The sequence below is a fragment of the Uloborus diversus genome, chromosome 7 (assembly GCF_026930045.1).
Source record: "Uloborus diversus isolate 005 chromosome 7, Udiv.v.3.1, whole genome shotgun sequence".
In the NCBI taxonomy this organism is placed as follows: Eukaryota; Metazoa; Arthropoda; class Arachnida; order Araneae; family Uloboridae; genus Uloborus; species Uloborus diversus.
Window position 1 is genome coordinate 86982988 of NC_072737.1, and position 14344 is coordinate 86997331.

Below are 14344 nucleotides of genomic sequence, written 5' to 3' on the forward strand. Positions count from 1 at the left end.
TTAACGACTTTGAAGCATTCAGCAAATAACCAAATATTTTGTTAGTTTTGGCCTTAAGAATCAAGAATGAGCCATGGATTCAGATGCGTAAATAGTTCCTCATTTTAGACAGCAGTGGAAACATGGAGTAATAGGCAAAATTGAATAATTTCATATTCTGCATTGAAAAGTACCAAAGTTCTGTCACTCTAGTATAATTTAAAAAGTCAAGAAACATTGAGAAGTGATTTCAGCTCAAGAAGCAAAAGTTTTAAGGTTCAAGATTTTTCTACCACTAACTTTTTTCGTTGAACTTCAGTCGTCAGTCAAGAAGTAGAGCAATTTACCTAATACCTTAGTACAAAAATTAAACAATCCAATTACCTGGAATTTTCTGCCACTAACCTTCTTGGTTGAACGTTAGGCTTCTGTTAAGAAATAAAATATCTTACTTAATACCTTAGTACAAAAAGTTAACAATCCAAAGGTCTGGATTTTTCAACCACTAACCTTCTTCGTTGAACGTTTGGCTTCTGTCAAGAAGTATAACAATTTACATGATACATATTACTAATACATCTGTTTAAATTGTGACTAAAAACGCTCAATAAGCCCAAATTGAATTATAAATTGCCAATTGTTTTACGTATTGTTCCGAAACTTATTAACAACAAATTAGTGACATAATTGGAACAAATACAATAAATATGTATGGACTGATCTTAGAAAACTTAAGCCAGTACATTATTTCCGTATACGGAGAGGAAAAGTGGTACGAAATTAGGAAACTTGCAAAAGTTGAGCACACGACTTTTAGCACTCATCATGTTTATCCGGACAGTTTCATTCCTCGGTTGACGTCAAAAGCTTGCAGGGTAAGTACAATTACTTTGCAGTTTTCGTTTTTTCAATAGCAGTTATCTAATAAAAAAGTTGCACTAGAAAAATTAAATTTCGTTCTGATAAATTAAAAGTATCTCGATAAAGGATTGTAGTCAGATTTTATTTATTTATTTATTTTTTTGCCATTGAAAAACAGTTAGGGTTGCACAGTAGGTTTTGAAATTAATGGATATATACATTCATAAAAGTGTATGAATGTTTGGTATGAACGGTTAAAGTACGAAAGCCAAAGCATTATTTCAAGTTAATTGACACCCAACATTAATAAATATTTACATAAAATAAAATTGATAACTGCTTTTGAGGAAACAAAGTGTTAAATTATTAAATCACTTATGATTTTAAAGAAATCAAATTATGAGAATATTCGATTGTCCATACTTCTTTGGTAACCCGCTGTGTTAAATACGCATGTGTTAAACACGCAGTTTCAATTAGTATCAGGTGTATTTTAATTTTATTTCAGCAGTCGTGAATTTTTTCGTCACCAAATTGGCAATGTATATCAAAGTTAGTGACAAGTTAGGCTGCAAAAATAAGATTTGAATTCAATGTCGATTTGACAATATTTAGCGAGCTTTTCCTACGACCAATGTTAAACCGTTGTCGAAAATTCTATTTTGAATCTCTGTAAAACTGTCTTTTTTGCACCATTTAGCAACAAACTAAGGAAGTTAGGCATTTATAATACTCTTCTCTTAACTAATATTTTTTTAATCGTATAAATGTTCCTTTTACGTCCATATGAACTTGAAATGAAAAAATAGCATGTAAAAAACAAGACGATGAAGTAATGGTAAAAAACAAGGAAACAGTTTAATTAAATTCACCCGTAGTTAGTCAATGCAAAAAAGCGGTTTACAGATTAATTTTCCCAATATCGACAATTTTAACGTGATTCAATGGATAACTGCCTAAATATCGCTAATAAAAGTTGAAACCAGATTCGGAAAATAATTTTTTTCGCCAAATTTGTCACCAACTTTGCGATAAGTCTTAGCCAAATTATAAAATCACTTGAGTTTGCATTGAAAGTAACAAATTTTCCCCAGAAAGGGGAAAAAAAGACCCCCTTTTGGAACATCCGAATGCAACCAAAAGGGGGGGGGGTGCACAACTAGACGCAAGTAAGAGTCTACATACAAAATTTCAACTTTCTACGGCATTCCGTTTTTGTGTTATGTGAGATACGTACGCTCCGTACATACGCATATACAGACGTCACGAGAAAACTCGTGATAATTAAATCGTGGATCTTCAAAATGGACATTTCGGGCGTCCATACGATCTTAGGTTCATATGCACGTGCGGTCGTTCCGAAAAAACAACAAGCGCAAGAGGCACGAAATGAATGTTTTAAAGCATTTCGAGTACATTTATCGTGAAAGTGTTTCAGACAAAAAAGCTTTGGAAGACTAAATGCATATTTTACTAAACACGTCCGACTCTGTAATTACAACACTGAGCTGTAACTCTTAGAAACATGAGATTTTATCATAGAAAAAAGACTTGTTTCTATCGAAAAACCATCAAAAGACAGTAATTCTGATGAAGATGATGAAGATTTTAGGGTCTGAAGCTTTTATTTTATGTAGTTTTTATGTTTATTTTCAAAATGACGACAATATTAAAACTTGTACCTCGGTTTGACCAACAAAAGATTTTTTGTTCAGCTAGATTTGTGTAATCGACCAGTATTCACCGTGTGGCTTCCAGGAAGTATTGCTGTTAAATGGACAAGGTGCTGTTTCTGAGAATGGTGGCTAGATTACAGCACACTGCTGTAATATTCACAGTTCAAACACACTAAAAAAAAAAAAACGTATGAGCATTTTGCATCCGTTAAATATGGTATAAGTATATGGTATAAGTATACCATATGTATAGTGCAGTTTTTCTTTCTAACATAGTTTAAAAAATAAGTTCTTTTTAATCAAATGTTGTCAGTCTTAAAAATAATAAGAATAAAAAATCTACTTGCGCTCCTATTATTGAAATTGCTTAACTACATAGATTTTGAAAACTTTTAGCGAACTGAGTAACAAGGAATATGAGCTGACATTAATGAAACAGCACTTATTCAATTAATTTTGAAAAAAAAAAATGCTGCTAGAAGACTAGATAATCTTTTTAATGTGTCAAAACCTTTTGAACAATAGGTAACTAAATGTTCATTAAAGGCTATTGTTGGAAATCTCTCCAGTTTCATCTTGTCTTCCAAACATTATTTTTAATGTATAGTCTCATAAAACGATCTTTTGAAGAGTAATTGGGAAAAGAAAAATCTTGCGCAAAGAGCTCTTATATTTTCAGATCAAATTGGGAAGTATAACATTACATCATAAAATGTTTGCGTTTCATGTAGTTTGGAGAAACAATTTCTTGAAAGTAAAAAATAGTTTTTTTTTCGAGCTCAAATTTTAGCGCAATGCTTTTCTACCGGGAAAAATAAATTTAAAAATTAGTCGATTTTTTTCAGAAAGATAATTGAAAATTAAGTTTAATAGAGACAAAGTGTAGGTACGACATTTATTTACTGAACGACCTTATTGCTGATAGTAAGTGGCTTAAGGTGGTCTAGACATTTTATTGGTTTTAAAATTTCAAACTAAGTGGTATTTGCACATGAGTTTTGGAACAATATTTAATTATAAAGTTTGATGTTAAAGGGAGAAGAAAAAAAGATATTGCTTGGATTTCAGAATTTCGTTTTGAAATATTATCTTACAGTCTTGATCCGTACAGTTTTCTACAACTTTGTTAAAACCAATCAAGCTACACAGATTGGTAAATGTAAAATTTTGCAGTATTTTTTCAGAAGAAATTTAGTATTTTTCTGTTTAAGATCTCGCAATTCTGACACCGATTTCTTACGAACGCTCTCGTAATACTTTTTTTCTTCTAATGGGGGCTGCGCTTTAAGGCTGTTTAGCCTTTAGCAGACTTAGTTCGATCCCCCGATACGGGCATCCCGTCTTTCACGTGCCACCATTAAGTTGCGGATGTCAATGGTACGGATAATTTCGAAGCTTCCACCAGATGGCGGCACCAGGGCTTACTTTTAATGCGAAATTACACTAGGAATTCAATTTTGCCGAGGGAATTCTAGACAAAACGAATACCCAAGGGATCTTTTACATGCCGCATAACAATGCGACATGGGCGCTGATGATTTTCTGCATCTCGAAAATCCACCGATTGGCCACCCTAGGTCAGAACCACAGGCATAGAAGGCCAGCGCCTAACCATCGCGCCACCAGTCGGCGCTCCAGTAGTACTAAAAAAAGTTATCTAAAGATGATTATAGAAAAATCTTTCGTCATATTTAATTGCCTGTGTGAAAATATAATTTTATCCGTTAAAAGAAAGATTAAAAAAAAATAAAATAAAGCAAATGACACACGTGACTTAAAATATTTTTGGCCGTTTTGCCGTCGCAAAATTTTATTTTTTGATTTTTCCCTAGTTCCCGTTGTTTCGTCGACATGAAACTTCTAAGTATCTCAATAGGTAATATTGAAAAGGAAGAGAAATATCGCGTCGGCAAAAAACAGGGGACACCATCTGCAATTGTGTCTATTACTTAAAACAAAAGTATAATTATAATTAACTTGTGCAACTTAAAATCGAGTCTTTGTACTGTCACAGTATTACAATTTTAGAAAAAAATGTTTATTCTTTTGCATATAGCTTCTTTCAACATAACCAAAGTCACGGCGGTTGTGTTTATTCATTATTATATTTTTCTCAAAAACAAGTTCAACATTAAGAGTTATATATAAGAAAAAGAAAAACAATTTCCAGTACTCATACAAAATAAAGATAATTTTGTAAAAATTTTCAGCAAAATCCTGCTGAGAAGAATGGTTAAAAAGTTGCACTTTTAAATCCAAACAAGATTAAATTCTTTTGTCTCTCTAAAAAAATAACACGAGTTGATTGGATTTATTTTACATACTAAATTAAAATGAATAAATGAATTATTCATGTTAGATCCTCTTCAATTCCATTTTAAGTTTTCGGGATTTTAAAGGTATATAACATTCACATATAATATGAAAGAAATAGTTGGCAAAATTAATTAACAAAATACCGAAAATTCAATTTATGTAAGTTTATAGAAAGAAACAGTTTAAAACTTATAAGAAAAGAAAACTGGTTTAGTGTCATTAGAAATGACGTGAAGTTCAACTGTCTGTTAAGATCACAATTTTAAACATACTTTATGGGATGCTACTAAGGAAATATCAACTCATCACGCACATCTTCTGTTTGGTAAAATTCAAAGCTTGCTTTCTTTGTTTGACATCTAATTCTGCAACATTTCGGAAAACATAACAACTCTGTGACGTTGAACGGCTAATTAAGTATTTGGTCGTTATGAGACTAATTAACATGCATATATCCAGTAACTAAGGCATTTAATTAGTATTTAGAAATTTGCTCTTCCTTTTCACTTCTTAGTGAATTTAATAAATGAATGGATTTCTGCATTTCAGTTATTAAATCAAATTCTTCACTTTCTTTAAAATAAAATAAGACTTTTTAATTGCATAATTACGTAAACAGTACAAATTACATTCTTCTTTAACGAAGAGCGAGAAAAAAACCTCATTCACATTCCGTTATAATGTAACTCAAATACCGTTCTATTGTATTTCTTTCGCCGTTGCCGTTATAAAAAAAAAAAAAAAAAATAAACACTTGATAGCGCAGACGATGCATAAACAAAATAATAAAAAGAATTATATATATTGCAGACGATAATAAATAGCAAAATTAAATGTAAAACACGGCAGGCGATAAATTTAGAGAAACAATATCCAAAATTTCTTTGTCTTATAAGGGATAAACTTGTTTTTGATTAAACTAGGTTTGCGTCATTTTTGAAACATATGACTTTGTGTTGTTTCTGAAGTTTTTCCCCATCTCTATTATTGCAAATAGATTTGTGCCATAAGCTGTGAGAAAATCATTTCATCTGTAGTGTGATTATTGTATTTGAAAGTGGTTTTAAAATTGTAGAAGCATTAAGATTTTCCGTGCTGTTTAACTAAATTTTTTAGTACTGAAAAATATTTCTAACTGTGAATTAATTGAAAACAAGTTTCCTTGCATATTTTTGCACTGATTCGTTAAGATTCACTTGGTTCGTTGTTATGCAAAAGTTAAATCCCTCTCTATCCATTTAAAAACAGAAGCATTTTAGCCAAAAATGCTTACCTAAAATTTTTAGATAACTCCGCTGGAATATAACTATAAAAAATTAGTGGTATGCTGAGCTAAAAAATGAAGCTAATTTCCAGGTTACAGAACATCACTAATAAAATTCCGGAAAGTCACAAGCTATTTCTAGCAACGTTCGGGAAATTCGCGGGCTTTTTTCAGTTTCCTGTGAAAAACAATCCTCTTCACGAAAAGTTTCCTGAATTCAGTAATTGCGATTTTTTTTCTTTGCATTAACGTCTCTGTTCTTCGCTTTGGCGGTCTTTTTGCCCTTGTTTTGAAATTCTTAGTCAAGAATAGCTTTAACAGATCTAATGCAAAAATGATGTAATAAAAAAAATATATAAGATTCAAACCTTTCTTAAAAACTAAAATGTTGTCTAAAATCGTCGTTCTGTAATAAATTTGTGACCTGTTTGCATCCATCAGTCTCTGTCTTTGTGTGCTTGTAGCGCGTCAGCATTGCTTTTGAGATCATATTACGTGCCTTTATGATTCTTGCTTCTTATTGCCCCCTTTAACACCCCTTAAAGTTTTGCTCATACTGCATAACTTAGTTTGGATATTCATTTCACAATTTCTGCAACGAAAAGTGACTTGTCACAGGAAAAGTATTTCAACATCATGTCCTGACTAGATAATTGAATTTTTTTTTTTTTTAATTTTTTTTAATGGAAAAGGTTGTGCTACAAGAGACAAGACTCAAGTCGTTCGAAACGATTTTAACTGAAAATAAGAGAAGAACCACTAAAAAACTGTCATTGCACCTTTCTGCGGGGGGGGGGGGAACCGAGACTTACTGAGGCAATAAAGAAAAAGGTCTTGCCTGATCTCTAAAGCGAAGGATGAACCCCAACCAAATTATTGTTAGGGACTGAAATAAAGTAAGTGAGTGACTAATGTGCATTCTTATTCTTTTTTAAGTGTTAAAAGTTTAAAATGGTAATTCGCTAATTTCACGTATGCTTCGTAGAAGAGTTGTTGCTGTTGTTGTTATTGTTTTTTATCTCCCATCTAGTCCCATGGAATCAGACTATATCAATGAAACCGTTGACATTAATGAAGTGTCTCTATTAGGAGACGAGTGAATTAATTCCCAGTTCAGTCCAAGATGAACTTAGGGGAAACCTGATCTAGCTGACATTTAGGACAGAGAGGATACCTCTTACTGGCCCCAGAATAACTGAGAATTTTTAAGTGTCCATTGGCAAGTCGGGACAGGCATGTGTTGGACTGCCTGTCGCAAGGAAGAGAAAGGGAAAGTCCAGGACCAATAATAAGTCGGAGGTATAAACCAATTTTCCTTATTTTGGGCCTTTTGACTGGAAAATAAATCCAAACATGCGAACTCTGAGGTCGATGGACAGTATGATGTTTTTTTTTTTTTTTGCAAGAGAGTCCGCCACTTCATTTTCATAGATATTAATGTGGCACGGAATCCACTGAAAATGAACTTTGTGCTGTGGTAGGAGATGAGTTTAACTTTTTGAAGGATAGATAAACTGGTTTCATCTGCTATTGGGGCTCAGTTTTTGAAGTGTTGAATTGAATTACAACTATCAAATACTGTCTAGAAATCTTCATGTTTTTTTTTTTAACTAATGATTTTCTCAAGTCCCATGTCGATTGAATTTAATTCGCTTCTAAAAACGGAACACTATCTGGGTTAAGCTGTTTTAAAAAAGAGTATATATTTGAAATACAGACAGACAAAAGTAATTTTGTGTGGCATCTTCCCAAGGAAAACTATCATTCTGATTGCATTCTAGAAAGGGTAAATCATCCCATTAAATCAATATTGGTCTTTGTAATCAGATATGAAGGAGTTGGAAGCCTTCATATTATATTAAAACTACAAAGCAAGACCAATAAAAAGAAATATTGCAAACTCTCCTGATATTACAGCTTTGAGAATGGACCCGGAAAGTCAAATATTTTTTACTTTCATTCAGAATTCTGCTCCTTGCCAAGAAGCAAGAAGCAAGACGAATTTCAAAAATTTTAGAAGATAATAATATTTTAGTTTTGAGCTTTCCAGGAAATTTTCTTGATATGCAACCAATTGCAACTTAATACGAAGCCGAAAAGAACCAAATTTCCACAGAAAATAACACAACAAAGAGACATTTGATCAAAAACTTCATAAATGTATGGTATCCTGATTCCCAGATAAAATAGTGTACATAACTCCGCGTAGAAAGCAAGTTCAGGCAAATTAAAGCCTCTTCAGAGGCGGAAAGAAACGTAAGCACAAATATTGACATAATACTTTATTAATTCTTTATTAGATTTTCTCACCCTTTTATTCTTATTTTTTTAAATGTATTTCTTAATCTCAATATATCTGATATGAAAGTAAAATATCCTAAACGGGTAAGACTTTTGAAGCGAATTTCATAACTAGTTTATCAAAGTATGAAATTTTTTGAGCGTCCACATTAATTTGGCAACCCACTGCATTTAAATTTTATATGTGTTCTGATCCGCAACATTCATCTTAACATGAGGTAGGCTCTCAGGGATGGAGATTTCTTGAATTTTATCTTAATATTAGTTCTTGTTTTATGTTATTGTTTGAAATATAACTATTTAAAAAAAAAAACCTTTTCAGTTACAGACCTACTGATACACCTTGAAAACGATAGGTGCGGGAGACCTCAAGGTAAAAATAAAAACATAAATTATTGACAGAAATTTAATTTTTTTATGACAGAAAATGGAGCTAAACTTCTAGTAAATATTCAACGTAAGAATCAGGTTTATGTGATTATTTGGCAATTAGTGTACGAAATTAAAAATGTTTTTGTGATCATGTACAGTTATTATGTAAAGGTTTTTGTTATCATATGGCATATCATGTACACGTAGTGATATCAATAAGCTATCTTCTTAAGTGCTCAAAGAAAAAAAAAAACTTTTTAACTTTCCTTATTGCTTAATTATCTAAACCCTACGGGTTTTTTTTTTGTCAAAAAGTGGATTGCAACTAAAGAAGTTAAGTTTGTCAGCAGTGCCCGTCGTCTGTATTTAAAAATATTGCAATGAAATGGGGTCATTTCCGAAATTTTAGAAATTTTTTTTGAAAGAGCATGCTTAAAAACATAGGATATGAGAATTTTTTTAAATAAAGTGACTAAGTACAATATTTAAAAAAAAATATTTTAATCGACGCGCTTTCGTTGCTTACGCTTCTGCCGAGTGCCGATGACGTCACAAATGATGAAATGCCATTCACTGATACCATTCGCAGAGCTAAATATTTAATTCGCATCTTTACTCACGTGTATTGGCAACGATATGGTTGATAGCAAGCGTAGAGCGCAATATTAATTCGCTTCTTGATTATCATAACGTGGAAATGCGGTAGAAAGATGCGCCAAAGAGCATCATTTGTGACGTCATCAAGACCACGCCTTGTTTGAAAAATCGGACATTTTAAAATATAATTAAAAAATAACTGTTGGGAAAATAAAAGTATTTTCTGGGTCCATGTTTTTTTTTTTTTTTTTTTTTTGCTTATTCTATCAATTTCAGTGACTAAGAGTATTACTTTTGACTGAAGGAAACAACCCCATTATGGCCACGCTGCATGAGTGGGGTAGAGGGATTTCATTAATATTTTTCTACGTATAAAATTTAAACTTGTACATTTTTCTCTAAATATTTTGATGAGGTTTATTATTGGCTCAAGAACTATTCAATGGGATAAAAAGTAAGGGTTAAATTGAACACTACAGCGTTTCTGCGATGCGTGCTGCTGAATGGGGAAGATATAATACACTTCAATAAAAGCAGTGTAAACAAGGGCTTCAAACAGTAATTATTTCGTTCCGGTTCAATTACAGAAAAATATATCTGTTCATTTCCGGTTTTCGTTTCACCAAAATTGAAGGTTTTCGGTTCCGAAATTTTAGAAATATTTCTTTCAGAAAGAGCATGTTTAAAAACATTGGATCTGACCATTTTTTAAGTAATTTGACTAAGTACATTATTCAAAAAAAAAAAAAAAATCTTAATCGGTGCGCTTTCATTGCTTACGCTTCTGCCGATGACGTCACAAATGATGAAATGCCATTCACTGATGCGATTCACAGAGCACAATATTTAATTAGCTTCTTTACTCACATTTGTTGGCACCGATATGGTTGATAACAAGCGTAAAGCCCAATATTTAATTCGCTTCTTAATTATCATAACGTGGAAACGCGGTAGACAGATGCGCCAAAGTAGAACCGCTATATAAATATATATATATATAGGAGTCTTACTCCAAAATATATCATTTGTGATGTCCTAAAGACCACGCTTCATTTCAAAATCGGACATTTAAAAAAAAATAATTAAAATATAAACTTTGGGAAAATAACATTTTTTCTTGCTCCATGCTATTTTTTAATCTTTTGCTTATTCTATCAATTTTAGTGACTAAATGCAGTACTTATGACTGAAGGAAACAACCCCTTTAAGCATATTTTTTCATTCAAGCAGTTTTTATCTTTTGATTCTACAAAAATTTCTCTATTTACGTGATAACTAGCAATAAACAATCTACTACTCCTTAGTATAGGAAACACTTAAATCTTTTAGTATCAAAACCAACTCAAAATAAATTTTCAAAGTTTTCAAAAATCTCATAACGTGAAACTTCTTTGTCGGTTGTCGATACAATCACGGCACGGATAGATTTGGAAAGAATACATCTCAATCACTACGAAAACCTCTGCCCCAAAACATGTTATTATTAACAAGAAGTTCCGTCTAGAACTAAACGAGTCTACTTTCCCGTATACCCATACTACTTTCTAGTACCTGATTAATATTCTCAAAAATAGCTAAAATCGCAAATTGTTTCAAACATATTTTTTAAATATTTTAAGCTGATTTCTAGGAATAAAATATTCCTCACTCATCTAAAAATTTAGATGCGTAAAAAAATAAATAAATAAACGAACAAATAAAATAGCAGCACCTTTTAAACAAAGCAGCTAATACACTTTTTTCCATTAAAAAAAATCTTTAACAGCTTTCAAAACGAAAAAATAAAATTAAACTTAATAAGCTCATTAAAATAAATACCTGGACGACCGAGCCTCGCTCGGCTTTAAAAGAATTATTTTTTGTCAAATTGTGTTTTTTTAAGGTTCAATACTTTTCCAAATATACTTGTAAAGCTTCACGTTAACGAAATATTATGTACTCGACCTTCTTATAACACTAAAGTACCAAAAAAAGAAGATTCTGAATGTAATTAAATCAACATTTTGCTTTAAACTATCTGTTACGTTTGTTTCCACTATACAATTTTCTTGTCAGTAATTAAAATATTTTGACTTTAGTTTTGCTATGGTAAAATCGGTTTTTAGCCGAATACTTCCTTTCATACTATGATGCGTTTCACGATTTTATCCCAATCGAGATTTTCTTTTTGAATAAGTACTTTTAGTTTTTATGCCAGAAAATGCTACATACAGCATGATATCCATCAAAACTGATGATCCACAAACCATTCCAACAAATGATAACAACTGTCTTAACAAAACATAAACAATCTCAAGACATGCACTTCTTCGAAATAAAATTTAGATGCGTGATTTAAAAAACATGTTAAACTATTTGAAGTGTAAAAAGAAAATAAATAAATAAAATAGGATGGTCAAGCAATAGTTTCACTTAAAAAAGAAAAAAAGCCTTACATCGACTTACATAATACTTTTGAATTTGTTTTCAGCCAAGTGTGTTTGAAATTAGCCAAAGTGGCCAATATCTGCCTAGCCTGGCAACCCTAAGCAAGTATAAAATTTTAAAGCGAGAAGAGACAAATTTTCATTGTTATGGTTGCAAATCGTCTGCCTGATGCGTCAACTCACAATTTACTTCAAGGCTTAACTCAATTTGACTTTGTATTAAAAAACTGTTTTTTTGTAAAAAATCGCGTTTTTACAGAAAAAAACACTGATGTAGATGAACATAGAATGCAAAACTACAATTAAATCAAAAATTTCATCCAAATCGTTAGAGCCGTTTCCGAGATAAGAAATATATACATACCCACAAGAATTGCTCGTTTAAAGATATAAGATACATCATATCAAAAAAAAAAAAAAAAAATCGTTCATTTTTCCCCTGCTGCCAAAAATCATTTTTTAAATGAATTAATGCACTGACCAAATAAATAAAAGCAATAAAATGTCAACTTAAAGAAATAATTTTCATTTTCAAAAAAAAAAAAAAAAATCGTCTGCGCATATCTTTATGAAATATGAATGACTTCGAGTTTATCCGCCGAGTCGGAGTCCGACTAACTGTTCAGCACAGTAGTCGGAGTCGGAGTCAGGTGCCCCTAAATTCTCGGAGTTGGAGTCTGGAGTTTGTCGTCAAGAGCTATTTCCAACAAAATTTGTTTGAAGTAAATCCGCCTTCAAGTACAGAATCTGCATTGACTTTCAGTTTCCCCTTAGGCGATAATGTTAAGGGATTTGAACTGTTCAAAATTGAACGGAATATTGTTCAAATCAAAAAGATATTTTATATACAAATTTTTCATCAAAAGCTTTTTCCAACAAAGTTTGAAGCAAATTCGTCTCACAGTTCGCAATTGCCTTGAATTTCCCGTAGGCGCTAATTTTACGTTTTTTTTTGGATTGTTCAAAATTGAACAAAATATAGTTCAAATCAAAAAATGAAATATGGGAATAAGGTGTCTTCGCCGAGATCTTTCGAACAAAAAAAAAAAAAATGTTCGAATCGGACTATTCACTCAAAAGTTATTAAGGGAGGGACAGAAAGACAGACCGACAGACAGACCGAGAGACATTTTCCCCCATCTCAATACCCTACTTTCCAATTTTTAATTTTTCGATATTTATTTATTTATTTTTTTTTTTAAATTTTTTTTTCTTTTTTTGTAATATTTTCAAGATGCATTAAAAAGGCTTCTTTCATGCTTTTTTTCGTCTTTCTATGACTTTTACTGGGAAATAAGGCTAAAAACTCGTTCAATCCATGCTTTGATCATATCTCTACTGTAAAAACTAAGGCTGCAGAGTCGGAGTAGGACTGATTTTGGCAAAAGTAAAGCAGTTTAAGCCGGTAGTTGAAAGCTTAAAATTCCAAGAATTGGAGTCAGAATCGATCGTTTTCCCTTAACGTCCGCAACTCTTGTAGTGCTTGTAGAGTACGGGTCTGAGTCAAAAGCTCTAAAATTCCCGGAGTTGGAGTCGATCGTTTTCCCTTTGCCTATAGCCCTAGTAAAAACGGGTAACACCAGCAACATTATTATAATGAATTACGTATTAATTAACTCATATTTTTTACTATACAGGCTAGTCCATGGCATGAATAGAGATATCAGATGACTTTAGTTGAACTTTGAATGAAAAGTTACAAACAACAAAAAACAAGGTCGATTTATTTCAAAACTTGCTCAACACACTGTTTTCTGTAAAATTCTGAAATAAAATGATTATTTCGATTAGGATAGAAAATAGCAAACTTCATGTAATTTCCCCATTAAATGTTTAAATATAAAACCCATTGTTACAAATTTTGCTGCGTTGCAACAGTAATGTTAAAAGCAATCATAATGAAAATTTTGAATCAAGGCTTCTCTGAAGCAAGGATGAAATTAGCAACCATAAATCCTAAAGAGGAACAAGGTGCCAACTGCTTAAAGTTTTAGACACGTATATAGTTTTTTTCCCTTTAAGTACCGAGCATTTAAATGAAAAAATAGGGTGAAGTTTTGTGATGGTAAAATTATTCCATTTCTGAAATACATTTACACTAAAAAGAATAAAAAAACAGAATTTTTTAAAAAATACTAAGCACTTTTCATAACGCACTCAAAAGAACTAGATAATGATAAGAGAAATTCTCTTCATGACTTGAGCCGCCCTTTTCTTCGTTTGTGGTGTCATTTTCTTGGAATTTGCGAAAACTACAGGAATGCTTAAATTGTTCTTTCTGACCCAGAAAGATTATTTTGTCCTTTTGAGTGCGTTATAAAAAGTGCTTAGTATTTAAAAAAAAATCTGTTATTTCGTGTTATTACTGTCTATCGTTGGACACGAGAGAAATTAAATATACCCGCCTTTGGTAAGGAAAAAAAAAAAAAAAATAGATTGCATAAAAGCAATTTTTGTTTCTTCAACTTTCTGAAGGTTCCCTTCAGCTTTGTAGTGGACGAAGGGCTCTAAAATTCCAGTTCTGATTGCCTAAGAGGTAGGCCTGTGCAAAT

At 31.9% G+C, this 14344-nt stretch overlaps 1 protein-coding gene across 1 annotated transcript in view; it reads left to right on the forward strand.

Moving 5' to 3' along the window:
- The first annotated feature begins 686 nt into the window (after nucleotides 1-686).
- LOC129226777 (soluble guanylate cyclase 88E-like) overlaps nucleotides 687-14344 on the forward strand; it is a 162598-nt gene continuing 148940 nt past the window's right edge. Inside the window, exon 1 of the mRNA XM_054861406.1 lies at nucleotides 687-854. Coding sequence (XP_054717381.1) covers nucleotides 687-854 — 168 coding nt within the window. The remainder of the gene's footprint in view (nucleotides 855-14344) is intronic.